The 27,949-nt window shown below is 39.2% G+C and overlaps 1 protein-coding gene across 5 annotated transcripts in view; it reads left to right on the forward strand.

Annotated features, from left to right (window-relative positions):
• The window catches only part of DNAJB9 (DnaJ heat shock protein family (Hsp40) member B9), a 410,662-nt gene that overhangs the window by 21,498 nt on the left and 361,215 nt on the right, over positions 1 to 27,949 (forward strand). For 4 of the 5 annotated variants that reach the window (XR_014295003.1, XR_014295004.1, XR_014295005.1 and 1 more), the window contains exon 4: positions 18,322 to 18,439. Coding sequence is in view for 1 of the 5 variants with exons in the window: in XM_082632570.1 (XP_082488696.1) it covers positions 18,322 to 18,443 (122 nt within the window). In the remaining 4 variants the exon portion in view is untranslated. Of the gene's footprint in view, positions 1 to 18,321; positions 18,647 to 27,949 lie in introns of those variants that run through there. The other variant, XM_082632570.1, reaches the window with a different exon arrangement.

Raw genomic sequence — 27,949 nt, forward strand, 5'->3', positions numbered from 1 at the left:
GTCAAGCGTGATTTAGTTGGCGTATAGCTTTAGAACAGCTGCCAAATGTAATATGGGGTGGGGTGGAGGAGGGTTTCATATCATTTGCAAGTAACATTTTGCAATGTCGGACACCTCTGTTTTTCCACTAGATGGAGGCCTTGCTTTGCTTTAAAGCCACGGACTGCTTGGGTGCTGCAGTGTGGTATAAAATGAATAAAATTCTACAGTTTTTCTTTTTCCTTCTTTATTCCATTGCTTTTATTGTTAGCTAACATCTGTGCCTTGCGCATGCTTTTGTCCTTTGGAGGGGGCTGTAAAAGAAAGAGAGGATCAAGTTAAAAGCGGGGAGAGCAGGGAAATCAGGGGTTAAAACTGGTGCTAACACAATCTGCACTGTGAGGAAGGCTGAGGTTTTCCTTTATTTCCTCCCATTTTAGTCATCAGTATCGCCGACCCTGCTCTTGGACACACAGGATACACGGGGTCTCACTTCCTTGGGCATTCCTGATATATTTATTATCAAGATACACCTTTTCAGTGTCCTGTTTCTTCGTAAGGATTTAGATTTGTGTTTTGATTCTTCAAATACTGTACTCATTGAGGCACGGTACTAGGAGCTTTCACATCAACCATCTCATCTCATTCTCACCAAAAAAAATAGCCGTTAGCTATTCTGGCAAGGTAATTTGCTAAAAGGTTTTCCAAACTGATGTGTTGTGGGTATTTCCACAATATTTCAATATTGTGGTTCAGTAAATTTGGAGTACATTGTGATAGACACTATTAAAAAAACATGTATTTATTGCGGGATTTCCCTGAGTCTTTAACAGTGACTTCTGGCTGTGAGAAGTCCTCACTCCCTCACCCATCAATGATATTTCTGCTACCCGAGGGTGCTACGCTTTCTTATGTGTTTGGTGTATAAGGATCTCCTGGTATAGAACAAGCATTCTTCTTGAAGATCAGCTGTTCTCATTAAAAACACTACTTAGGACAACTGTAGCTCTAGCTAGCACCTCCACAGAATTATGGGGAAGAAAGGGATTAGGAGGGAGCTAAATCTCCAGGACAGCAGATGAACCTTTGCCTTCCTGGCAATGAGTAGGATGGAAGCATCCAGCTATAGCATCTCTTTCGTGTCACCTTTCATTGCATGTGTATTAAAAGGTGAGTACCTCCTAAACCTGCCACTGGTTTACAGGCATTACCTGTAAAGTTCTTCTCCTCTATCACTAATTACTGGATTATAGATTATGGCTTTCAGTTGGTCCAAGTTGTCCCAATCTGATGGTTCATATTTACTGGAGATCATGGATATTAACACATACTTTTTTATCTAAAGGCTAACTTGTATAAGATACTAATGGATAAAAATGTTTCAGTAAATTAAATATTCTGTGTCACAGTGGGGCTCATAGACCTGGGGAAAATTAAGCCGCAAGTTTCGCAGTTCTCCAAGGACAGGGATCTTTAGAGCTCTGCAGGATAAGGATCTGCCAGCAGAAATGCTGGAGCCAGCCTCAGATGAGACCTGATATCACTACCCCCACTAATTACCTGAATTGGTGCTGGCCCAGCTCTCTGGCTCTTTTTCTCTCTCTCAGTGATTTTTTTTAATCACAGGGGCCTCTTGGCCTTCTCTGGCCCTGACCTTTGGTCAGTGCCAGTGTAGTCCACAGATCTCAATGGCTGAATCTTGAGACAGAAGGTTGGGATCTTGATTCCTTCTTTCCTTAGAAGGCCTCCATGCTACTTACACAAATTTATTCATACCCTCCAGCATCCTTCAGGAGTTTCTCTTGCTGTGTTGCCACAACCCCCATAGTACACATGTATATTACTTATTACAGTTGTGCATCATTGGACATCTTATCATCAAAAGCCGCAAGCAAGCAAACAAACACCTCTTAAAACAGATCACTAAATGCACCTCTTGTTTTTGCTTCAGAGGAGGGCAGAGGCTTCAAAGGCTGGGAGCAATGCAGTAGATATTAAGTGCTACCAGCAAAGGGCAGATGTGCTAAGATGTTGTGAAGTCTGGTTCTGCCTCCATTTTCCAATGCCCACCTCTGGACTGGGAACTGGGAACCAAGGGGCTGAGCAGGAAGTTGAATAGCACCTGTTGGAGGAGGCCCCCAGCATCAAGAGAACTACAGAGAAGAGTTCCTGTGTGTGAGTGCGTGTGTACATGTATGTGTGTGTTTCTCATGAGGAGTGGTCTCAGAAGAACCTACCAAAGTCTTCCACAAAACAGTTCTCTTTGACCATCTGCTCAACTCGGTGAGCACCAAAGCAATAAGACAACTGTACCCAGGCTTACCTGCCCTTCCCCCTTGTCCTTCTCCTCTCACTTTGGTCCCTGCTGAGGGGCCCCAGAGGGTCGTAGCAACTAGAGAAAGGAAGATGAAGGGGTCCACCATGTCCTGGGCTTCTCACTGCAAGTTTTCTGGCCTCAGGACCATCTATCTTGCAGATGGAGGAAGTGGGGAGTGGGGTGGGTTTGGAGGGAGTAAAACTGCATAGAGAATAAAGTTTTAGTATTAAATTTGGCAAGATATTCTATTGCCCAAAATGCTTAGGGGGCTTAAAATTTTTTTATGATGAAATATACATACTATAAAATTTACTATTTTAACCATTTTAAAGTGTACAGTTCAGTGGCATAAAGTACATTCACATTGTTGTGCAGCTGTCACCACTGTCCATCTCCAGAACTTTTTCCTCATCTAAACTGAAATTCTATACCCATTAAACAATAACTCCCCACTCCCCCTTCCTCCAACCCTTAGTAACCACTATGGTACTATTCTGTCTCTGTGAATTTGACTGTTTGGGTATGCTCTGTATAATTGGATTCATACAGTATTTGTCCTTTTGTGAATGACTTACTTCACTTGAGTATAATGTCCTCAAGTTTTATGCATGTTGTAGCTTGTGTCAGAATTTCCTTCCTTTTTAAGGCTGAATAATATTCCTTGTATGTATATACCACATGTTGTTTATCCATTCGTCTGTTGATGAACACTTGGGTTGCTTCCACCTTTTGGCTGTTGTGAATAATGCTGCTATGAACATTGGCCTACTAGTATCTGTTGAGTTCCTGTTTTCACTTCTTTTTGGGCATATACCTAAGAGTGGTATTGCTGAGTCATATGATAATTCTGTTTAACTTCTTGTGTATTGCCAAACCTTTTTTCTCAGCAGCTGCACCACTTTGCATTGCCACCAGCAAAAATGCACTAGGGTTCCAATTTCTCCACATCCTCACCAACATTTTAGAAGACTTTTTATTGCATATACTGAGCTGAATATCTGCTGGACCAGCCCATGATTTCCTTCAAGGCCTCAGAAGAGCAAGCTGTGAGAGCCAGTGTAAAGGGTTGAGTGGAGTGAGTGTAACTGAGCAGGACCCTATGGGGCCTTCCAAGGACAGACCCCTTCCCCCATGTCCTCTGCTATATCTCTTCTCCAAGTACCTAGATAGCAGTATCGGATGCACATTTCCCGAGTTGATTTACAGAGGCTAAAACACCCACCAAATGGAAGGCATTAACTTCTTGATGACTGTGAGCACATAGCACCCAGACCTACTGGAGCCTAAGGACTGATAATGTTAACCCCTGTGACACTGCCCTGTTACCTCACCATCAGCCAGTCAGGGAATTGTGCGCAAGCTGATCACATACCCTGGAAATCCCCTCCCTCACCTGGCCTTTGAAAATGCCTCCCTGAAACCCACGGGGAATTTGGGTTTTTTGAGCATGAGTTGTCCTGGACTCCTTGTCTGGCACCTTACAATAAATGCTGCACTTTCCTTCATGGCAACTCAGTGTCAGTAGATTGGCTTTACTGAGCGCACCTAGTGGACCCAAGTTTTGGTTTGGTAACATGACGATAGCTACCTTTTGCTTGCTCTCTACATCCTATGGGGTCCAGTTTGGAAGCAGTCAGATGGCAGTGACTCTTAGGAAGTGGCTAAGGCTGGTGCAGTTTCCTCTGTCAACAAAATCCTGAGGCAGTAGGCTTTGCTGCTTTTTTTTTTTTAATGTTGAAACTTCTTTTAATTAATTAATTAATTAATTAATTTTTTGACTGTGTTGGGTCTTCGTTTCTGTGCAAGGGCTTTCTCTAGTTGTGGCAAACGGGGGCCACTATTTTTTTTTTTTTTTTTTTTTTTTGCGGTACGCGGGCCTCTCACAGTTGTGGCCTCTCCCTTTGCGGAGCACAGGCTCCAGACGCGCAGGCTCAGCGTCCATGGCTCACGGGCTCAGCCGCTCTGCAGCATGTGGGATCTTCCTGGACCGGGGCACGAACCTGTGTCCCCTGCCTCGGCAGGCGGTCTCAACCACTGCACCACCAGGGAAGCCCAGGGGCCACTCTTAATCGCGGTGCACGGGCCTCTCACTGTCATGGCCTCTCTTATTGCGGAGCACAGGCTCCAGACGTGCAGGCTCAGTAGTTGTGGCTCACGGGCCCAGTCGCTCCACGGCATGTGGAATCCTCACAGACCAGGGCTCGAACCCGTGTCCCCTGCATTAGCAGGCAGATTCTCAACCACTGCGCCACCAGGGAAGCCCAATAGTCTTTGCTTCTTAAGATCTGAGAACGAGGAAAGCCCAGAGCTCTGGGTCATAGTCTACCTCTTTGTATCTTCCATGCCTACAAGTGGGCAAAGTGAGTAAAACCAAGGCATGCAAATCAGTTCTTTATTTTGTACAGATTTGTCCTTACCATTCTTTTCAAAAAGATAGGAAGAGTTACAGAGCTAGACCCTCATGACTCAGAGATTATCAACCCACTTTTGCAGACTGTTTATTTTTGTCTTCCTCTTTTATCATATGGCTAGTTTTGAGGTCAGAATGAAGACTACTAAAACCTGCAACATTAATGGTCATGGTTTCTTTTCCTCTCATTGTCCAACTTTGTCTTCCTTGGAGCTTCCTATCGAATACACAGTGGTACATGGGTGCCATCTCCTATTTCCTCAGCTTTATCAATGGTGGAAATTAGTCCTAATTTAGCCCTTTTTATGAACTTACTAATTTCTTCATAAAATGTGTTCATAAACTTCTACAGCCATGGTCCACAGTTACGCAATTAAAGTTGGATAAAATGAGCATTTTCTGGCTGATAAAAGCTGAATGAAGTAGCTAAGGGCCTCAGGTGAAACCAAGGGTCCCCTACCCAGCATTAATCAGCAACATTAATTGACAAGCGTTAACTAAACCTCACAACACCTAGTGAAGCAGATATTCTCTGTTTTTACAGATGAGGAAATGATCTTAAAATGACTAAGAAGCAAATTGCTTAGATAGTATCTGCCTAAGCCTTTGACTTTTCACAGTCATGTGGTGGGGAAAAAACAGGACGGATAGATGGTTTCTCCTTCTCCACCTTCCCTTCCCCAACTAAAAGGCTGCTTGGGGGCTTCCCTGGAGGCATAGTGGTTGAGAGTCCCCCTGCCGATGCAGGGGACACAGGTTCGTGCCCTGGTCCGGGAAGATCCCACATGCTGCAGAGCAGCTGGGCCCGTGAGCCATGGCCGCTGAGCCTGTGCGTCCAGAGCCTGTGCTCTGCAGCGGGAGAGGCCACAACAGTGAGAGGCCCGCGTACCGCAAAAAAAAAAAAAAAAAAAAACCTGCTTGGAATTTCAAAAACATTTTTGAAACAACATTATTATTATTTTTTCCTTTTTGCCGAGGTCTTTGAAGACTTTAGAAATCATGAAAAATCTATTTCTGTAATTAAAATGTGAAAACAAAAGCTATTTGTAGCCAAAAACATCCCATTAATGTGATTTCCTTGTGGTGGATTGACAAGTTCAAAGCAGGAATGTATGTTGCCATGGCCACCAGATTGTATTTGCGCTGCTGGTTCATTTGACTTAGCTGCTGGAGGAGGGTAGCTTTCAGCCAGGAATCATTGAGCATTGTTAGAATAGATTTGTAATTTTTATGTAACACCTTCTCTTTAATAGATCTACACAGATAACAGCTGCAAATTGTTTACAGTCACTTTAGGGACAGAGTTTTCAGAATCTCTCAGGAATATAAACGGCAGAAGGGGGCATAGGAGAATGCCTTTTCTCCCTTCTCAAACATCTCATCCGTAACAGGCTGTAAATAAATATTTGTCAAAAAGATGGGGGATGGATGAATGGATGACTCATTTTCATGCACCCGCTGCCTGAGTTAAACTTTGGGTTTATGGGGAGGGAGGTTAGAAAAAGAAGTTGCGATACAGAAGAAAGGGAAGGGGAAAGGGAGATGTCAGGAGAGAGAAGGAAGCAGACATTCTGGAGTGGTTTGTAATCTTTCAGATACAGGGGTGCAGAATGAAAGCTGTCTTTCTGCAGTGACAGAAGGAGAAAGATTAAGAGTGAGTGGGAGAGATTATGTGTGCTACTTTCCTAAGACCACTGAAGTCAAATACACAGAAAGCAGTTAAATCTTATTAGCCCGATGATGACTCCCAACCTCCTCTAACTCTCTTCTTTTACTATGGTTATAGGGTCTAATAGTAACTGAGAAAAGGTTGGGGAGCTCCCTGTCTGGAGGGGCAGGGGTGGTTTCCTGGTGCGGAGCCAAAGAATGAAGTTTTGCTTCATTTATCAGGGCTAGGTGACTTTCATTTTGAATTACGCATTTTCCTTCCCTGATAAATGAAGCCTCCTGCCAAGGCCTTTGGATCAGAAAAGGCTCCTGCTCCTCACATACAGCAGCAAGCGTTCACATTGTAAAATGGTGGTTCCGGAATAGCAGTGGAAGTGGCAATATTTCATAGTGAGTGGTTTTCTCCCTTCCTTCTCACTGCTACCCCATTTTCAGTGTTGTCTAAGCAAATTCTGGTGGTGTCTTTCGTGTCTGTATATGTCTAAGTAAGCAACAGGCAGGATAAAGTAAATGTCTTCCAAATCTCCATTTATCATGAACACAGATTATAGTTTCGGCTCTTTTGCTTGATGCAAATAAGCTGACAGATGTATATCCATTGGCAGCAAATCTTATGGCTGACATAGCTGCTGAATTTATGTCTATATTTTTCCTGGGGAGGGATAAATTGTGATATAAAATTTTTTGGTGCTAATGCTCCCTGACCTTTCTGCTTCATTCCTCCGATTCAGCCCTGAAAGTACACCTTTTCAGAGCTCTAGTCCCATTTCACCCATTTTCTCCTCAACTTCCTCAACCGCCACCTGCCACCAGTTACATCCTTTGCTCAGTTATTCCATGGCCCTTGCGGGTAACTGTTTTATCATGATAATCTGATACACTATTCACAACAAGTATTAAGGGATGATAATAACGAAGTGTATAATTTCTCAAATGTTTCCACTAAGATCCTAAATTCACTAAAGTGAATAAGTATCTCTAATGGGGCTGAGGGACAGGTGAGAGGCAGGGGTGTAAGGTTGGGGGAAGAAAGGCCGGAGGGGAAGTGCTTAAAAAGTCTATTTTAAATTAGTTATCGTTTAGGTTGCTTAATGCTCTAGCCCATCTGAAATTCCAAGCAGAATACACTCTCTACGTGCCTCATTCATCCTGTGCTTTTGCAAACTTCCAGCACACCACTGTGCACTTTTGAAGGTAAACAGAGGTAAATCTTTAATTCACATGAATAAATCTCTGTTATCCTTGATCCCATCCTTTAAAAATTGTTATTAATATTAATATATTATAAAAGTAATATTTGCTTTTGTAAACTTCAAGTAATACAGAGGAGTATCAAGAAAAATGTCCCCTATTAATTCCATTCTTTTTGGAGAAAATCACTAGTAATAGTTTGCTGGTTATTGTTTTCAGACTTTTTTTTTCTTTTTTGGTAAATGCATATCATTATATGATCTGTAATTTATTATAAATTAGTTAAGTGTGCCTGTGTTTTAGCTTTAATCAGTACCTTAGGGCTGATTAGTTAATCTTTGACGTACCCTAATCAAGGTAAACTTTCAAGGAATGGTCAGTTACCACTGAAAGACTAATCAGAAGGCCCCACTCTGGAGGAACTAGCTCTCCAGTTATTTATTTTTAGTACAATGGATATTAGAAATAATATTTCCTTAGTAAGACTATTAGTGTTCAAGATATGTGAATTGATTAGAAATATTATATAGGCCCTCCTGCCCCGATGAATAGGGAATAAGAATTTAAGTGCAATCCTATACCATTTGCCTGACACTCTAGGTTGAGGATTTTATTCTGTCTTGTGGGCACTTCTTTGAGCTAAGAGAATTGAGTGTAACTGTGTTTGTGCCTGCCAACTAATAAATTTTTGTCTCCTGAGCAAAAGTCGATGTGAGACCTGCTTTCATTGTACCAAATACCCACTGGTGAGGTAGTTGTGGGAGAAGAGTCCATTACTATCACCTACTTCTAACCCTTAGAGCCTACAGCTCTCTATGAAAAAGAACCTGATGATTGTGAACAAGTTGAGTTGGGTCAGTTCCCAACGTGTGTATAGCTAATATAAATAAATAATAAGTAAACATATTAAAGTATATACTCATTTAAAACACAAAAAGAAATAGGATTATAAATATATACTGTCTGCTCAAGATATGTTGTTGAATAAATTTCTAACTATAGGAATTTTGTATACCTGCAGAATATTGGTGGAAGAGATTTTTGGGTAAGATGGACTTTTACAAATCTTAAATTTCTATCACATAAGTGAATATTTGTCCTGCTGATGAGTTATCTCTTGAGGCAGGCTAGGCATTTTAAAATATTTACTTATTTCCTGATTTTAATAGTAAAATACATTAGTCATGGAAAGATCGAAAAAAATCCAGAAGAAAATAAAAATAATCCCTAATCCTCTCATTTGGATGTAACTGTGTTATTGACAGTTTGGTGTGTTTCCTTCCAGTGTGAGTGTGTGTGTGTGTGTGTGTGTGTGTGTGTGTGTACATCTGTACATACTTATAAATAAAATCATACTGTAAAATCATAGTTTTGTGTTATGCTTCTTTCACTTAGCATTATATAGTGAGCATTTCTGCAGATCATTAAGATGACTTGAAAGCATAATTCTGTAAGTGTCTAATAATTCCACCTTATAGATGGACCATAGCTAAACTATTTCCCTGTCATCGTATATTTACATATCTAGATTTTTTCTTTTAATATCATATTGTGACATATTTTAGACCTAAAGTTTTGCACTCATCTCTGATGCTAGACTTCCGCGTATAATTTGGAAAGCATAGTTTATACATGACCTACTTCATCCTTCTCATTCATCTGTCATCCTCCAAAAATAAACAAAAAGAAACTCTGTGACCTCATGCTCTGTCGTTTAGAAATATTTGAAAGGCTTTTAGGGAAAAAAATTAGAATGTTCTAAGGAAGAGTACTGTTGGTGTTACTAGCTAGGCTTTTGTTTTGAAAAAATAAAAAGCCACTTTGTTTTCTTTCTAATGGCTAGTTTAGGAAGCATGGGTTTCGGATTCTAGCCTGACTTGATCATCAGAGTAGCTCTTTGCTCAGCGCCATTCTTTCCCAATGGATCTGGCTTGTTCTGCCATCATAATGCCATCCACTGAATGCCATCCCTGCCATCCCTTCAATCTGAACTCAAATGATCCTTCCTCCTTCATTCCTGCTCTTTTTGTTGTTGTTGTTGGAGGGGAAATAAACATTTAAAGCTTTTGTGTGGCCCCCAGCAGGTGCCAGTGGCATCCGTGGAGCATCCCAGCCCCAAGCTCTACAAAGTAGGAGTGAGGTGGTGCTGGCCATCTTGCTTAGAGGTGAAGCAGAGAGAATTCACAGCTGTTCCCTGCCAGCCTTCTCATCTCATGAGTCTGTGAAGTGACAGTTTCCACGGGCTCGAAGTAGATGTTAGGAAAATTTTTAGCGTCCTCTGACCCTGGAAGCTGCTAATTAAAGTGCCACCAAGATGCTTCCATTGGCTCTGAGCTGGTTACACATACATTTGAAAGAGCTGCCCTTTCCCCTTTCTGTCTCTTGTACCCCATTGTGAGTGCTGTGGGTGGTCGGCAGATAATAACTGATAATAACCCTCTCCTATCCTTTCAAACCTCTACAGAAATGCAAATTGCTGCCTTCAGAAGAAAGCACACAGGCATATGAATTTTATATCAGCAGGGATTACCAATGAGTCATGCTTGATGTTGTTGTATAAACCATTCTGGTGGGAAGCCTAGCACTGCAATAAGAGAATACGGTGGGGAGTGTCTCTCTTTCCTGAATGTTCAATTATCAGAGAGCACACAATACACACGCGTCCCAACCCACAAAAACAGACGATTACATAAAATGTATGCCAAAATCTCCACAGGGAGGAAAGCTAAACTCTTCAAAATCAAATGTTTATCACAATGCAGAAGAGAAAAAATCCGGAAGGTGGTAAGCAGAATTAATACCTGAGCAAGTGCCAAAACTCATGCAGATGTGTGTTATTTATGCCCTTAATTGTTATTGCCAGTAGGTGTCTGGCTGCCAGTGCACCTGAGTTAAATACTGTAAAATAACATGTCACACGTCACAAGAACAATAGGGAGTCAATATAAGCAGCAGCATAAATCTGATTACCTTAGGTACTAGGGGAAAAAAAGGAGGAAGTCCACAAAAACGGATGAGCCTGTGGCTGTAATTTATAAAACAAATGATCCCATTCAGATATGTTCTACACTAATTATATATCTTCACTGAATGTGCTGAGAGACAAGCCATCCTGAAATAACAGCCTATTTGGGTAACAAAGTTTCCCTTCATTTTTAAAAGGACAAAGGAAAGGGAGAATGAGAGAGAATGAATAAGAGGCAACAAAAGAAGAGAACCAAGTCAACCAGTGCCATTTTGTAGAGAAAGACATGTGGGACGCAAGAAAAAGACTGAGAAGAACCTTCGATGTAAATTTTAAAAGCATCATTAATGATCCGGCAGAGAGAAGATGTTCCAATGAGGCTTACAATCTAGCACCAAATGATGGTGCTGAGAACACCAGAGACTGAGATAGTTTACAAAGACTTAGAGGAGTTCAGAGATTTGAGGAAAAAAAAAAAAAAGTACAGGATACAACTGAGAAAAGTGGATACAGACACACCACCCGGGGAAAAAGAATCTTAAATAAGGATACCTAGTTGGAGAAGAACTGTAAAGCCTGGATGTGGAGTGAAAGCTGATTGCAAATCCTATCAGAATTGCAAGGTAGTATTTCAACAGCTCCAAACGGTGAGAGTTCTCTCTCGGGGTTTTTAATGAAGAGGTGTCTTTTTTTTTTTTTTTTAATAAATTTACTTATTTTTGGCTGTGTTGGGTCTTCGTTGTTGGGTCTTCGTTGCTGCTCTTGGGCTTTCTCTAGTTGTGGCGAGCAGGGGCTTCTCTTTGTTGTGGTGCGTGGGTTTCTCATTGCGGTGGCTTCTCTTGTTTCGGAGCTCAGGCTCTAGGCGCACGGGCTTCAGTAGTTGAGGCACATGGGCTCTAGAGCGCAGGATCAGTAGTTGTGGTGCACGGGCTTAGTTGCTCCGCAGCATGTGGGATCTTCCTGGACCAGGGCTCGAACCCGTGTCCCCTGCATTGGCAGGTGGATTCTTAACCACTACGCCACCAAGGAAGTCCTGCAGAGGTGTCTCTTTATGAAGCATTGACAAAGGAACTCATGTCCCTCTTTACTAACATAATGAGATCTTCATTACATAGCTGACTAAATGAACCTTGATCATGGTGTCGAGTACATTTGGGGTCGTGTAAATATGCACGTGTGGCTGAAACTGTTCTGATTCTATCATTTCTAGTTAAGCAATTTAACAGAAATTTGATTATACCAACCTATAATTTTCAGAGCCTAAGAAACTATTTAAGGATAATAGCATTTACTAAATACCAGGCATTGTTGTAAGCACTTTACATATTTAACTAAATCCTTATAACCCCCCCAAGTAGGTGCAGTTGTTTTCCTCCTCATCAGATGGGGAAACCAGGATGCAGAGCTTAATGAAACATCCCTAAATCATACATTTAATAAATGGTGATTCTGGGATTCAAACCCAGGCAGACTGTTCATGACCTTTCAGAACTACACAGAACTTCTGTGTGTGGGTAGAAAAAGAGGCTTACTCCATAATTCCCTTCAATTTGTCAGATAAACTTTATCTCTGGATAGGACTGGAAAGGCTGATGATCTATGGCCAGGCCATACCATTCATCCTCCTGTATGCCTACATGTCTCCTCACTCCCAAATATCCAGTTCCCTTCCAAAGGTGATCCAAGTGGTCTGCCAAGACATGGGGTCAAAGGTTAAAGTCTGTGGCTCCAGCACTGGGACCTTTTTCATCTTTGGCCCATTGAGCTGCGATGGTCTTTGAGAGACATGGACATGCCAGAGACTATGAAAAGCTTTTATAGATCTAAGTATCCCTCATGAATTTTGTCATTCAGTTGAGAAATTAAAACTAGTTAATTCTGGGAGGTTACTAAAAACAACTGAAGTAATTTTTGAAACATACTCCATGAAAACATACATTAGTATATGTTATTTATGAAACGTTGGTTTCTTTGCAAACACGCTTTGTCCCCACAGAACCATGAAGTACAGATAGCTGCCCCCATGACAGTGTTTTGAAGGAACCAATAAAATTGTGACTATCAAAGAATATATTTCTCACTGGGCTGCCATGGTGCTATTCTGTTTTCCTCCCTGTCTTGAGTCTCCCAGCATTAGAGTCATGACTTTTTACTGGGCAACAAAAGCACAGTGCCTCTGAAAGAGGGTCGTTCAAATCCATGTGCAAAGCATGGTGAGTGTCTTGTAGCTGACCAAGTTCCCTTCCCTGCATTGGCACCTGTGAACTTCAGAGTCAGAGTTGTGACATGGCCTTGATAAGTGTTGCTCTTTAATCTCTCACCATCTTTCCTATTCTTAACATTTACCCAGCCTCCTGACTTATTTTACTGTTATGGGCTGAATTGTGCCCCACGAAAATTGGTACGTTGACATCCTAACCCCCAGTACCTCAGACTGTGACTATGTTTGGAGACAGAATCTTTAAAGAGGTGACTAAGTTAAAATGAGGTAATTAGGGTGGGCCCTAATCCAATATGATTGGTTTCCTCATAAGAGGAAATTTAGACACAAACATGTACAGAAGGAAGACCATGTGAAGTCACAGAGAGAAGATGGGCCATTTATAAGTCAAGTAAGAAGAAACCAATCTGAATTGTGAGAAAATACATTTCCGTGGTTTAAGCCTTCCAATCTGTGGTACTTTGTTAGGTCCACCTGTTATAGACTGAATTGTGCCCCCCAAAGCCAGGAAGACAGGCCCAACCAGAAATCAATCCTGATGGCACCTTGATCTTGAAATTCTAGCCTCAAGAACTGTGAGAAAATTAATTTTTGCTCATAATTACTAAGCTCTCATTTCTCTCAGTGGGGCTTAGGAGTAAACAAGTCAATGGAAATGAACCCTGCTTTTGAGAAGGATGGAGCAGATGGACCAGAAAACAGAGTCTGAGCTCCAACTGGGAACTGCTGTGTTTGGGTCATTGCAGTGGACTGAATGTTTGTGTTCCCCCAAGTTCATATGTTGAAATCCTAAGCCTCAGTGTAGTAGCATAATGAGGTGGAGTCTTTGGGAGGTAATTAGGTCATGAGCCCTCATAAATGGGGTGAGTGTCCTTATAAGAGAGGCTCTTGTTCTCTTTTAGCCACATGAGGATACAATGAGTAGTTGGCAGTCTGCAACCTGGACAAGAGGTCTCACTAGAACCCATCCGTACTGGCACCCTGATCTGGGGCTTCCAACCTCCAGAACTGTGAGAAATAAATTTCTGTTGTTTACAAGTCAAGCCACGCAGTCTGTGGTACTTTGTTACAGCAATCCACACTGACTAAGGTGTGTAGGAACTGACTGGACTTGCCTCTTCAACTCTAGCATGGGAGCCTTAGTGGTGACCCAGCCCAGTGATGGTCCAAAAAGACTTGTTTTAGTGTGAATCTGCTGCCAACCACATCCACCCTGAGCCAGAGTGTCCCAATCCCAAGGATAATTTTCCTTGGGACTGGGAGAATTGGAGATTAGATAGACTACAGGTTTGGTACCACTTATTGATTCTTTTACATCATCTGAGAAGTACCTTTCACCTTTTAAGAGACAGATTGAATTCTCAGTTCAATAGGTTCATGTGATGAGATTAAAAGGATTATGCTCAACATTTTATGCTTGTTTCATATCTCCTGGCTCACTCAGAGATCATCCAGAATGAGAGGCTGGAAATAAGATGATAGAATTAAAATGTAGCGTGTGGCATATCCAGAGAAAAATAAGTTCTAAGACAGAATTGTGTGCCCGAGTCTGCCTACTACAGGAGTCTTTAATCAGTCAAATGAGATACCTGGCATAGGTTTTCTAGTATAAGAATACCTCGATTAGCAGCTGCATAGCACAGGGAGATCAGCTCGGTGCTTTGCGACAACCTAGAGGGGTGGGATAGGGAGGGTGGGAGGGAGATGCAAGAGGGAGGGGATATGGGGATATATGTATGCATATGGCTGATTCACTTTGTTGTACAACAGAAACTAATACAGCATTGTGAAGCAATTATACTCCAATAAAGATGTATTAAAAAAAAGAATACCTAGATTCATTAGTTGTATACATATATATTATGCAGCATATATAAAGGTTTATTACATATATGCATATATATATATGTGTATATATATATACATATATATATATATATATACACACACACACACACACAGAGAGAGAGAGAGAGAGGGAGAGAGAGAAAGAGAGAAAGAATTTATTGGAGGGATTCATCACAGAATGTATAGGCTTAGACATGTGATGGCTTCTACACAATCCCAAAGTGAAAATGGAAACCAGGGCAGTCTGGTAGGTCTCTAGACAGTGGAAACTATCTGACCATCTTTTACAGGCCCTGCTTCTGGAATGAATGTGACCCAAACTTTATTTTTTTAAACTAAAAAAAAATCACTCTTCTCAAAGTTCAAAGTCCAGAGAGAGAGGGTCACACTCCATGACTTTGTGCCAAATCTCTGCTTAGGGTCAGTTACAGTTCCACTAAGACTTCACAGAGAGGTGAAGAAGTCATTCCTCTAAAGGCAATTAGGATAACAGTAGAAAGAGGGAATGAATCTCGTTTAGCCAAACAATAATAACAACGACAACAATAATGACAACAAATGTCCACTAGATTCTAAGACCTTCTTGTTTTGGATCTGGTGATCCGCCCAGGGTGACTCCTTTTCAGTGTGTTTCAGGCTGTTCTTGGCACCCTGTCTGAAAGAGGATGTCTACCTCTTGCTTTAAAAATCTATGTAACTGATCATAAAGAGTTGTTAGCATTATTTAAGCTCTGGCCCAGAGCATAGTTTTAAGGACTATTCAATTACCATCTGCTGATGTTCAGGGCATGGTGTCTTATCACTGTCTTCCCGGCTGTGCTGGATTCCTGCTTTGCTAGTTCATTGAGGAAGCAGGGTGGTGTGAAGCTACCCCTCTGCACCTTACTCTGTGTCTGTGTGCTTTTAGCTGGCTGCTCTCTTGTTGTCAGGCTACTCTGCCCCAAGGCTAGGTGATGAGGGCTTTCAACTCATCTTGCTGGGAATGACATTTAGTTTTGGTTTAGGCACAGCCTGTCCACATCATGTAGGCTAGCATATGTTACTTGGGAAGGAAGAAGATTCTGAGGGTTCATAGTACCCCCAGGAATGATTTTTCTCAAATTAATTAGCTGTCACTTTGAAGGGGAAGCATAGTAGTGATGAACTGTGGGTATATAGGTAATAGTAACAAGTATAGAGGAAGGCCACCTTCATGGGTCCCTGAGCAGCCCCAGGAATGCAGGGGTCTAGAATGGTAGGGCTTCCTCACTTCACTGTCAGCATTTATGTTCATTCTCACCCCTCAGCACTTCACTTCCCTTATTAAGTACCCAGAATCCTGCTTCTCTTTCTCAGGTCTTGTTAGAGCAGACAAAAGGTAGTTTAATAAACACCAACACACACCAAGGTGCTAAGAACTGGGTAGACTGCTCTTCCAAGGGGAAAGTGCATTTTTAAATGGTAGAGCAATTTGTAGCACAATGGAGTCAACTCTTTTGGTGGGATTTAGTTAACATAGTAGGGGGGAAAATATTTTTGGACGATGGGGGTCTTCTTCATATCCTTGAAAGTGTACTTTATTGACCATTTCCTGATTCTGAACATGTGCAACCTTAGCAGGGGGCCATACAGCTATTGTGGAGAGAGGGAAATAACACTGATCAGGAAAAGGGGCCCAGTTTCCTTTGGCTGCAAACAAGTTCTGTGCTTTAAGGGAAGGGCTAGTGGAAGAAAAGCTGGAAAAGCTGGTTTGAATGGCATTTAGCTAACAAAACTCTCTCCTCTCTTAACTCTCCTTAACCCCAGGAGAGATCACACTTTTTACCATCATACAAAGACCAAACCGGTGAATATACACTTAGAGAGCCTACACAGATAAACCATAAACTAATCGAGGGCAATGGTTATACTTTCAACTCCTTTGTATAACACCATCCACCCTCATTTATTCAATTCATTTAGCAAACATTTATTGAGTGTCTACTATTTGCCAGACACTATGCTAGATGTTAGTGATTCTACGTGATTAAGTTGTGGTTTCCCTCCTTAGAGAGTGCACAGTCTAGCAAGGAAGACAGATGGGCACACGATAGTTTTAAAACAATGTGTGAAGTGCATTCTTAGCTGTAGGAATAAATTGCTATCGTATCATTGAAGAGGAAGAACTAATTCTGTCTAGCTTTAGAGACACTCTGGCATTTGTGCCGGTCCTTGAAGGACAAGAAGATTTCTCAGTATCTCATTAGCTCAGCATCCTGAATATAGCAAACGTTTAATAAATGTCATTGTCTAACAATCTAAGAGATGGAGGAAACTAGAATTCCTTGAAAGTGGAGTCCATTGTTGTCTCTCTCAGGTTTCGTCTGGACTGAGGTTGAATCAGTTCATCTCGTTAATGAAACCCCTGCATGGTTCTAGCATGGCATCATTTGGCCACATAATCAATGTTCCTGAGATTATCACACAGACACCGTATAGGAGTTGAGAACTTGACCTATTATGGATGCAAACGTAGTTAGGTGTTGAAATTGTCATTTCTCCTTCGTTTTTTTACTTTCGAGGGGTTTTGTATTTTTAAGTTGTCAGTCTTGATACCACACTCATAACCCCAGTAATTCAACCCAAGTACATCCTCATGGGTGACTGAAATGTGTTGCTGTGGTGACACAATCTGGCACCACTGAGCAGTCAACCCTAGAGCTGCAAATTTTAGATTTTACAATGAAATTTTGATCAAACTGGGCTTTTTTTTTTTCTTCTAGTGATAGTTATCCATTAAGTAGCACAGTATTTACAAAATAAATGGTGAGAAGCCCACCACAAGTTCTCTGTGTAGTTTTAGCGACTTTATGTTTAGCAGTAACAATCACATTATTCTGATGTATTGAATTTCTTTTTTCGGGCACTCTAAAAAAACTAACAGTTGAATGTTGTTTGAAAAAATTTATTGACTGGCTACTCCCATCAGTTGTTTTCATCTGCATCTAGATAAGGAAAAGAACAAATCCTACCAACTATTAGGTATTTCAGAAAGATAGGCATTTGGATTATATACAGAAACAATGTGATGATTGAATCTGTCAATTTCTGTTTAAACTTGATACTGGGTATAAATAAGCCTTTGCTGTTCACTGTCAACCTTTAGATTTCAAAAATAGTAAAATTCTAATTTTCACCACAAGGAGGAAGTAGAGCGCTAAGATTGTTATGCAGTGGAGCCTAGTGAAAAATATAGTGTATTTGTATTAAGAAAAACTGTAATCTGCAGCAAAAAAAAATAAGAACTTAAAAAAAATCTTGACTAGAATTTAGTAATCTTTGTGGATTCATAGTCACATTCATTTCAGGCTCTTTATACTTTGTAAATTTTCTACAGATTTCACCTTTGAGCTAAACATACGGTTTATGAAATGGACAAAGAAAAGAAATAACAATTATCAGTGAAGGGAAATGCTTCACATTTCATCTTAAATGATAGCATGTATATTCTCAAGTATTTGGGGGTGATTATCAATTTTTTTTTAAGGTGGCTGAGTGGGAAGTGTATATTTTTGAGGCTGCAACATCAATGGAAAATATTCAATAGATCTGCCAAAGTAGTTGCATGATAAGGTTTAGCATTTAAACAGAGCCTAAACTTCTTTGAAAAAGTAAATATTTAATCTGTTTTTCTGGTCTTGCTTGTAGTTCAGGCAAACCTTCTAATTCTTGTCAAGTCTGATTAAAGGTTCTTTTCCTTCAAGAAACATTCCTGATCTCATTGGACCTGAAGCGGATGACTTTTCTTTCGTGTGCATCAGAATCCCCTGGAAAAGTTCTGCAAACAGATTGTAGGCTTCTTCCCCCAGAGTTCCTGGTTTGGTAAGTCTGGGAAGGGGCCTGAGAATATGTACTTCTAACAAGTGCCAGGTAGTGCTGAAGCTGTGGGTCTGGGACCACACTTTGAGAATCATTGTTTTAGCATGTATTCACTCAGTTTATGCTATCACATACTATCGCAGCAAAGTAAAGAATGTTACCTATTTGTTTGTTATGCTGGAATTTGGTTTGGCTCAGTATTGTTTGAAATCAGGTGGCTGTTGACTGTGGCTCAGTAAGTTTTCTCAGCCCTGCAGTTGGATATATTTATTAGAGTTTGACATGAATATTGCCCCACGTCTTTGGGTATGTTGGTTTCTCACGACATTTTGTGTGTGTGTGTTGTGTCTTTCTGGGCACACTTGAAGTCACTTGTAGTGGGCTGGGCCTTTTGTCCTGTGCTTGCCCTTAGAGCCCCCTAGAGCTAATTACAGTGCTTGTTCTATACCATGTGTGTATCCAAACCTTCATGACTGAAGACAAGTTAAAATATCAGTACGTATGCTACTTAATGAGTAATTCTTGCCAGAAATACTAGTACTGGTATAAAATGAGAATTAGGGAAGTGTTTGGTCTGAATCATTCAGCCTATATATCTATAGTCATTAGTTAAATGGAAATTGTTAATTGTCTATATTTCTTTACCTTTTGCCTCAGTGAAAGAAAAAATGAGCCTAACATTGTGTTGGGTTATCAGCAGACTTCTAATTGTTTTGGTCTCGGGTTTAGTGGGTAAATTGTAGCAACGTGGTCTTTAGCCTTCCAGAGTAAGATGAAAATAGCCACACTTACCTAAATAGATCCATTGAAAATGCAACCAGCAGCAGCAACAAAATCCTTTGTAAATATAAAGTGCTATAAATATATTTAGTAAAGAGAATCAATTCCATATTATGGGTTTTACTGGTCAGATCTATTTCTTTACAAACCACACTTCTAGAAATAGAAGAATTATAAGCAGAAATGCATGGATCCACTGAGGACAATATAATACAATGGCAACAATTTAAATATACTGAAGATTAAAGTTGGCTATTTACCAGCATGGTATAATGGGTATAGGACTTTATAAGGCACATGTTCTAGTTGCTTAACAAATCAATGCAGGCAATGCGATTAATCTGGTAGGCCCCATACACTCTGCCACTGATTCCTTGATTCACAGTCAGCAACACATCCTTCGGAGGTTCTAGAAGTATGTGTAATCCCTGCAAAACAAGCTGTGGGATTCCAATTTCTAAATCATCACTGTCTTCTCTCTAGCCTAGGTGAAAGTACAAGATACCCTGCAGGGTCGTAGGAAGATACTGGACTCTTCTCTAATATTCCAACCCTAGCTTCAGGGCACTGAATAAAAAGGATTCTTCTGTGAGGGCCACTGTGAGAGTGTTTATGAAATGTTTTGAGACCTCAGATGAAGGCATGATATTCCACATGTTGGTACACTCTTGTCAAAGCAAGATTTTCGCTAATTTTTTTTTTTTTAATGAGGAGAAATGAAAGAGTTCTATTTGACCTGCAGAATATGTTCTTGAATGGTCCATGCTTACCAAGATGGCTATTTCTAGTCATCCCTATCTGATGGTGGTTTGTAATTACAAGCGGTTAAAGAGGGACAGGTCACAGCTGCTGGATGAGGCTGAGCACAGGCTTCCAAAGCAGCAGCATCACACCTACCTGCTGGTCCTGGCTGTGGGGCTCAACCTCTTAAACATTTATTTGTCCACTGACTCCTTTTACCCCTCCCTTGATGTTTGGCTGATTCATTTCGGTTTCCCTGCTCATGTTTGCCATTTCCTCACTTCAGCCAGTGCTCCTGAGGGCTTCTGTCAAAAGCATGGGCCGTGAAGTTATATTGCCTGGATTTGTTTCCGATTCCACCACTGGCTTTCTGAGTCTCAGTTTCCCTCTCCCTAACAGGGAGATAGAAACTAGCAAAGGCTGCTGTCAAGATTTGCTGAGATAAACACAATTCCTGGCGAATATTTGTGCTCAACATATGCCAGTTGTAGTTATGACTAATTAGGTGTTAGTGCTTTTAGCTCGACCCTGTGTTACTCTGGCCACATGACCTGTGCTCCTTTCTCCTGCCCAATTCTGTGGCACTGATGTCCTGTCCCAGCTTTTCTTGAACTGGGTGTATCCTCTGCTTCTCTTATAGTCCCCTTGCTTCCTCTCTTGGGGTTAGGAGAGCTTCTGCTTTTCTGTTAGCACCAATATCATTATGCTTCAATCTCAGACAACAGCAAGCACTCTTCAGATTTTACCACATAAGGGGCCAGATAGGCAGTGGAACTGACCCATTGGTTTTGTCATCTGAGTAAACAGATGATCAACTCCTGAAAGATTTGACTTTAGAAATCAATATTCATTATCAATGTGATTAAAATGACTGAATGGGTTGGCTATTGTCCCACTGATTACTCATTGATTAATTGGTGGTATGACCTCAGCATTCCGATTTTGTGAATAATTATTCCAACGCCAGCAAAGAAGACATTAAACTTCTTTTGTCTCCAGCCAAGTTTTAGGTGTAACCATTATGTGTTTTAATTTTATGCCTTCTTTTAGAGAAACCTCATTCAGTTGATTAGCTTGAAATATTTTCTGTACCCTAAAGCCAACTCATTTTGCTATTCTGTGGGTTAGAGAGGTCAGGCTTCTGGCATCTGGAAGAGGCAGGCAACAAAGCTCAGAGAATTTATTTTCTGCTCATACAGAACTAGTGGATGGAGGATTTCCTCCTTGTGAAGCTTTGTAGGACACATTTTGGCACTCTAGAGAATTGGCAGGGAAAAAAGTAGGGTTAAATAATGAAGAAAATTGCACACTGTGAAAAAAAGAGCTTAAAGAAAGATTTTTACCTAAGGAATAAGGTATAGCAATGTGGCTCTGTTTTCAGATGAATCAGTCTTAGCTTGTCCTTTAACAGTAAGTAAATGAGGAACTTCAGTCTCCATTAATTTGAATACCTGTGCTACATCACTGTAACCAATGGTTTGTTCTTTTGTCCCACAAATGAGCTGAACACAGGGCCTTACTTTAATATAAAGTGTACTGATTTTGTTGGATTCTATTGCATTCTCATGCTGCTAAAAAGTCTCTTTCATGCTCAAATTCCACTGTGTTTTCAATGTCAGATTTTCTTCTTTCAAAAGGAAAAGGGTCCCCTGTGGAAGTTTATGAAAGCTGACACATTTTCTTGTAAAATATCCTTCTGAGACCATATGGTTTATTGGTAAGCACATATTTTTGGACCTTTTAAAGTGAGTATTATGAAATTAATGTGAGATGTTTTTAGAAAAGTGAATGCTGTTGACTCAGCAGGGCAGAATGCCTGTCTCCTTTGTGGTTGTTACTCTTTATAATTCCCTGCAAAAGGCATTTTCAGATAATTAAGAAAGGTATTTGGAGCAAAAATACTTATCAAAAGAGGTTATGTAACACATGCACAGCAGCCACTTGTCAAAGGTAAATATACCCCGTTTCTTTCCCCCCAAAGCCATTAGATCTATTACCACCTAATTGCTTGGAAAATTCATTTTCTTTTTCTCAAATCACAGCCTTAACTGAGGTCTGAAAGCTCACCAAGTGCCTCTTAAATCAGTAAATCTAACTTTTTTTTTTATTTCTTCTATAATTTATCTTTTTTTTTTTTTTTTTTTTTTTTTTTTTTTTGCGGTATGCGGGCCTCTCACTGTTGTGGCCTCCCCCGTTGCGGAGCACAGGCTCCGGATGCGCAGGCCCAGCGGCCATGGCTCACGGGCCCAGCCGCTCCGCGGCATATGGGATCCTCCCAGACCGGGGCACGAACCCGTATCCCCTGCATCGGCAGGCGGACTCTCAACCACTGCGCCACCAGGGAGGCCCTATAATTTATCTTTGTGGCTAAGGGCATATTGTTTTCTTTGAGACAGTTATGGCAGTCAGTACTGGGAGAAAAACCCCTTACTTTGAGAAATAAGATGGGGAAAGAAATGGGGAGCATGTCTCATGTTTCTGGTAGTGTACACTGAGGCCAAGAATTCACAACAAAGTGAATAAATGTTGATGCAAGCATATTATTTAATCACAGTGAAACCAAAAGATTTTTAACCAGTTTATGTATTTCATCCTTAATGTCAAGATGTGAAACTCAAATCTGTTCTTCATTCTGACTATGGAAATCTGCCCTTTATGTAACCATGATCAAGAGTATCATATGTGTAATATATACAACCTTATTCCTTGTTATATAAACCCTGAAGAATGTACATAACAAGAAATTATTTTCTTTTTTTGTAGATTTTTTAAAAATTTATTTTTTATTGAAGTATAGTTGAATTACAATGTTGTGTTAATTACTGCTGTACAGCAGAGTGACTCAGTTATACATGTATATACACTCTTTGTCATATTCTTTTCCATTATGGTTTATCACAGGATATTGAATATAGTTCCCTGTGCTATAAGTAGCACCTTGTTGTTTATCCATTCTATGTATACCAGTTTGTATCTGCTAAATAAACCAAAGCTGAAAATTATTTCTTAGGATTAGCAGATACAAGAAATAATTTTCAGCTTTGGTTTATGACATATCAAGCATCAGTGGTGATTAGAATATCTAAATTGGTGTCTGAAACTAGAATTAATTTTAATTATATAAAACAGATGAGAATAAATGTGATTTTTTTTAATGAATATAGAAGCAATCATTCAGTTTAGGGTTGCTATTTTAAGGAATTACCTTGGGAAGCTATAAACAAATTTGAAAAAAATCTATTTTTCAAAATGTTTTTAAAACCCCTCTATCAGAATTGCTTCAAAGTTAGTTTATGACCTGTTCTGTCTTATTACTTTATTTATTTTTCAAAATTTTAAGAGTTTATTTGAGCAAAAAAGTTAATTGGAATTGGGCAGTGCCAAACCGAAAGTGGTTAGGAGCTCAGGGAGATACTTTTCTAGGGAAGAGGGAGAAATGGCCTCCGTGTTGAATTAATTTAACAATTCCCCCATTTTGGTCATCCTCTGATACATGAGATATTGACCAAAAATTTAGTATTAGCGCCACTCTCAGTCACCATCAGAGTTAAGTTGCTCTTGTCTCATTGTGAAACTCATAGGTTACGATGTCAGACCTGTGTAAGAGATTGTTTCTGCTGTTCATCTTGTTTCTGTTTCTCCAAGCATTGTGAGACCATCTAGTGTACTACTGGTGGCTGTGGACATGCACTTAAGACTCTTGAGAGAACATAGTGCACCAGGGAGACTACAATGATAGCTATTAGGAAGATAATACCAAGAGAATGATGTATACTCCTTAGCCAGGGCCCCCGTGAACCAAACCAGTTGGTATCAAATAAATCAACGAATATACCTGAAGGGGCAACAGCCTGTTTTAGCCAAGCGGTTTATTTGTTTATTTCCTCTATTTGCTACAATACCACAGGTGTTGATCCAGGTAGAGCAGAAAGTATTTGCTATGGCACAGACTCCTCTTTGTTCAGCCAAGAAGTAATCTAAAGCAATCCTATTATCTAAAACCACCTTAGCAAGAAAATATAGGCACTTTTGTTGTTCAGTTATGGGCTTAGCAGTAAATTAAGCAACATTTGCCAAAGTTAAGGAGCTCTGTCTTCCCGTGCACTAACAGAGAGAAAAACCAAGTAGTGAAAAGGCAAAGGATCTCCAGCTAGTGTGCAGTCCCAAGAGTCTAGAGGAGCCCATTTTAATTGGGGGATGTGGACCCAAGGTTCAAGTCCCTGAAGTTTGGCTGCCTTCTGGACAGTGAGGGGTACCTGTTATGGTCCCTGCCAGGGAGGTTAAAGGGCAGTCTTTGTTCTTAGTGATTCCAATTCAAAAAGGTGGGAGAAAATTGGAAATGTTAGTCTGGAGAGTTGTAGCCAGATAATTGAGGGTACTGGAAGAATTCAGGATCTAGTTTGGTTTATAGATATATAACAAAACCTCAAAGACAATAAATGGAACTAGAATCTGATATCCACAAGGTTATATTATAATTTTCTACTGAAACATAATTTTTTTTCTACAAACACCCTCATTTCTATCAAAGATAATCACAGCAAGACTAATTTGTTTGCAAAATAAGTCTAGTCTCATTAAATTTGGCCTGCTTATTTATGTAAATGTAGCAAGAATAGTGATTGACCATATATACTCATTTTAAATCTGCTTTGCTGGAATTTTTTGTACGTTTTATTGGCTCCTTAAAGTCAACCTTAGTTCCTTAATCATATCTGATTTTATGGAATTCTCAAATATGATATTCCCGTCAAAGCTTTGGTAATATAACCAATGTTTCCAATCATGTCTTGTTACAAGGAGAGCAGATCCTTATTGAAGTTATGCAAACAACTATATTGCTATGAAAAGAAAAATACTCAATAAATTTCTGAATTCTGGAGGGATTAGGTAGGGAGAAAAAGTAAATATGTCAGTTCTGTTTACAGAGGTGTACTTTATAAAATTACTTTAAGTCATAGATATCTTAAGAGAAAAAAGAAAAAGTTTTCCTTAAATCTGGAAAAACAAAACATTAAGGAACCAGTAATGTTTCAAAGAAAAAGTTGTAAAAAAATCATAATCATCCTCATCAGTTTATTCAGTCCCATATTATTAATTATTATTCTGCTTGAAGCCAGTTTTTCCTAATGGAAATTCTTACCCAGTTCAGTTTTATGATCTTAAAGTTTTCAGAAACCTATATTCTAGAATATTTGTCAAAGTCCGTTCTGTGAATCTCTCTTAAGATTAAGTACCTCAAAAAACATCAGAGTAAAACAGTAACTGTATGTAAATGAAAAAAGGCTAAAAAATGGCCATGGTTGAAGATCTGATGAGAGTTCATTTGACAAGGAAATTTAGTTATTTTTGTGGCCTATAATAATTTTAGATAATAATTGGACAATGACAGTATTGACAAATTTCTAAAGACTTTAGACAATTTCTGAAATAGCTATGTGAACAACATATATCCCTATACAGATAACATAAGGAGGATTATCATCACTTCTTACTTGACAGTGCTCTCATGTAATTTAACATACCAAATAAATCTCATTAGCTTAAGATCTCTGTTTTACAAGGTGAGAGACAAATTCTTTGAGGTTCTTCAGAGGTCTTCTGGAAAATCTCAAAGTTGCTTTGAGGTAAAAAAGACTTCATTTAGAATTTGATTTTGGGAAGTTGTCAAATGTCAAAAGGTTTGAACATTTGACTATGTTGGATGTAAGATTATAAAATAATACTAAATTATTTATTTAACCAAAGTGGTAATAAAAGACTTTAAAGACAAATACAGAAGGTTACATATTTGTGAACAAAACTTAATTCTCTTAATATTCAGAAGACTGGGCTGATAAAGACAACATGAAGCACAATAAATTATTTTGGTAAGACACAAAACCTTTGCTTTCCGAGTAGATTACGTGGAAAAGAAACAACTTTCACAATCTCTTATCAAGATCAGACCAATAGTCCAATAAAACTTTGTCCTTTTGACAGAGAAAACCAAATTCAAATTTTGCACCAGTGTACTTTTGCTATTAAAACTCATTCTTTAAAAACTTAAATAAATCCATTCCAATTTTAGTTTGTTTGATCACTCATAAAATTCCTTTTTCGATACTCCTTTTCCATACTCCTACAACAAATTGTTTTAAATAAATTTATTTATTTTATTTATTTATTTTTGGCTGAGTTGAGTCTTCGTTGCTGCGTGTGGGCTCTCTCTAGTTTGTGGCGGGTTGGGGCTACTTTTTGATGTGGTGCACGGCCTTCTCACTGTGATATCCATTCAGGTTTTGTCCTATGGTTCTTCTCTTTGTCATTTTGGAACAACCAGTCATGTTACTTTCCTTACCTACTTTTCATACATAGTTGTTTCCTTTCACCCTTATTATTTCTAAGTAGTTTTAATTAAACACATTGATTAGATTTCTTAAATCTTAGAATCCTTTATTTCTAGTGGAAACTAAGAAGTAAGTAATTGTGGATGTTTGTTACACTAGCATTCTGTAGATTGGCAAGTTTATAAATATTTTACAATTTCTAGAAGTATATTCTTCCTCATAGTAAATTTTTCAATGTGGCACAAAACATGTTTACTAATAGACCAATATATCTTTACTTCATCTGTAAAAGGAAGCCAAAAGTAGATAAACCTATGTTCAGCAATTAACGTTTCAGTATTTTATCTTACTTGGAAATAATCTAGATAGTCAGTGAATATCTATCATTCAACTTATCTCAGTATAACTTTAAGGTTTCAAATTACCAAAAAGATTTTGGAAATTATTTTTAAGTAGACATAAAGCATAATTATTGTTGAAAAGTTTATTTGTAAACTTACTTACATCTATTTAATTTACTTGTTCTTAATAATAATGTTTAGACTATTCATGAAAATTTCATGAGCCATTAGACAGCTAACCATCATCTTAAGTCATCTTTCTTGGGTGCAAATTCTGTAACAGAAAAAACATGAGCTTATCTGACTTTTAGTAAACCTAGGTAGAATAAAAGTATTATATTTAATGCTTATAACTCTAAAGACAAGCCCATTGTAATTAAACCAGTAAACTTTAGCTTTTATCCTAGATCATGTGAACTTGAAAAACATTTGGGTTAGTTTCTATATTTCTGAGAGTATACTTGATTTATGTAAGTTTTTGTTTGTCTTTAAGTAAATTAAATAGAGCTCTTGACAAATTAATTTTGGCAATATCATCCAGTGGTAGAAAAATTTCACACAACTATAACATACATACAAAGATATACAGATGCATTGATTTTATAGTTTCTGTTTTAAAATCTTACCCATGAGACAGGTGCAACAATGCAAAACTCTCTAGTTTATAAAAGAATGGTTGGTTGTATTTCTGGCAGATAGAATAAGTTAAGGTTACCTGCTCAGATGGCTAAAGTTTTTACTATCAATATTTGTGAAAAAAACTTGAGACTTTTTATTCACTTCATTTCCAAATAGCTTAATTTTTTTTCTCTGATAAGAATTATCTCTCATATTGCATTTCAAGAGCTGGCTCTGGGTTCCTAAAGACAAGGAAGAACATTTACATCTCAAAGGCACAGGGAAGGGCTGTAAGTTTCTCCAAAAAGGGCTTTTGTTTCCTAAATTCAGATCTTTTACAACATCTGCAAGCCTTTTGAGATAAATAGGGAAGTTTGGGTGTTTGGTAAAAAGATAGGTAGGTTTTGAATTGTTGCTACAGCTGCATTTCTGTTCTTATAAAGACTCAGTTGTAAGACAAGTACAATTTTTTAAAATTCCTTAAAGAATTGGGTTGCAACCTAAATAATTTCAAGATGCTGACCCCACCGTCCAACCACATTACCCTCAATTTCCTCTTTTATATCGGGGAGAAGATTTTCAACTAAGATGGAAATCAAAAGTTTCCTATGTTCTAGATTTAGAGCTGTGATTCTTTGGAATGTTTTAGTAATCCTTCCACAGTGGCTTCAGAATGTTTTTCTTTCCCTCTGGGTACATAGTTT

Source organism: Mesoplodon mirus (genome assembly GCF_964341445.2).
Source record: "Mesoplodon mirus genome assembly, chromosome: 9".
Taxonomy (NCBI): Eukaryota; Metazoa; Chordata; class Mammalia; order Artiodactyla; family Ziphiidae; genus Mesoplodon; species Mesoplodon mirus.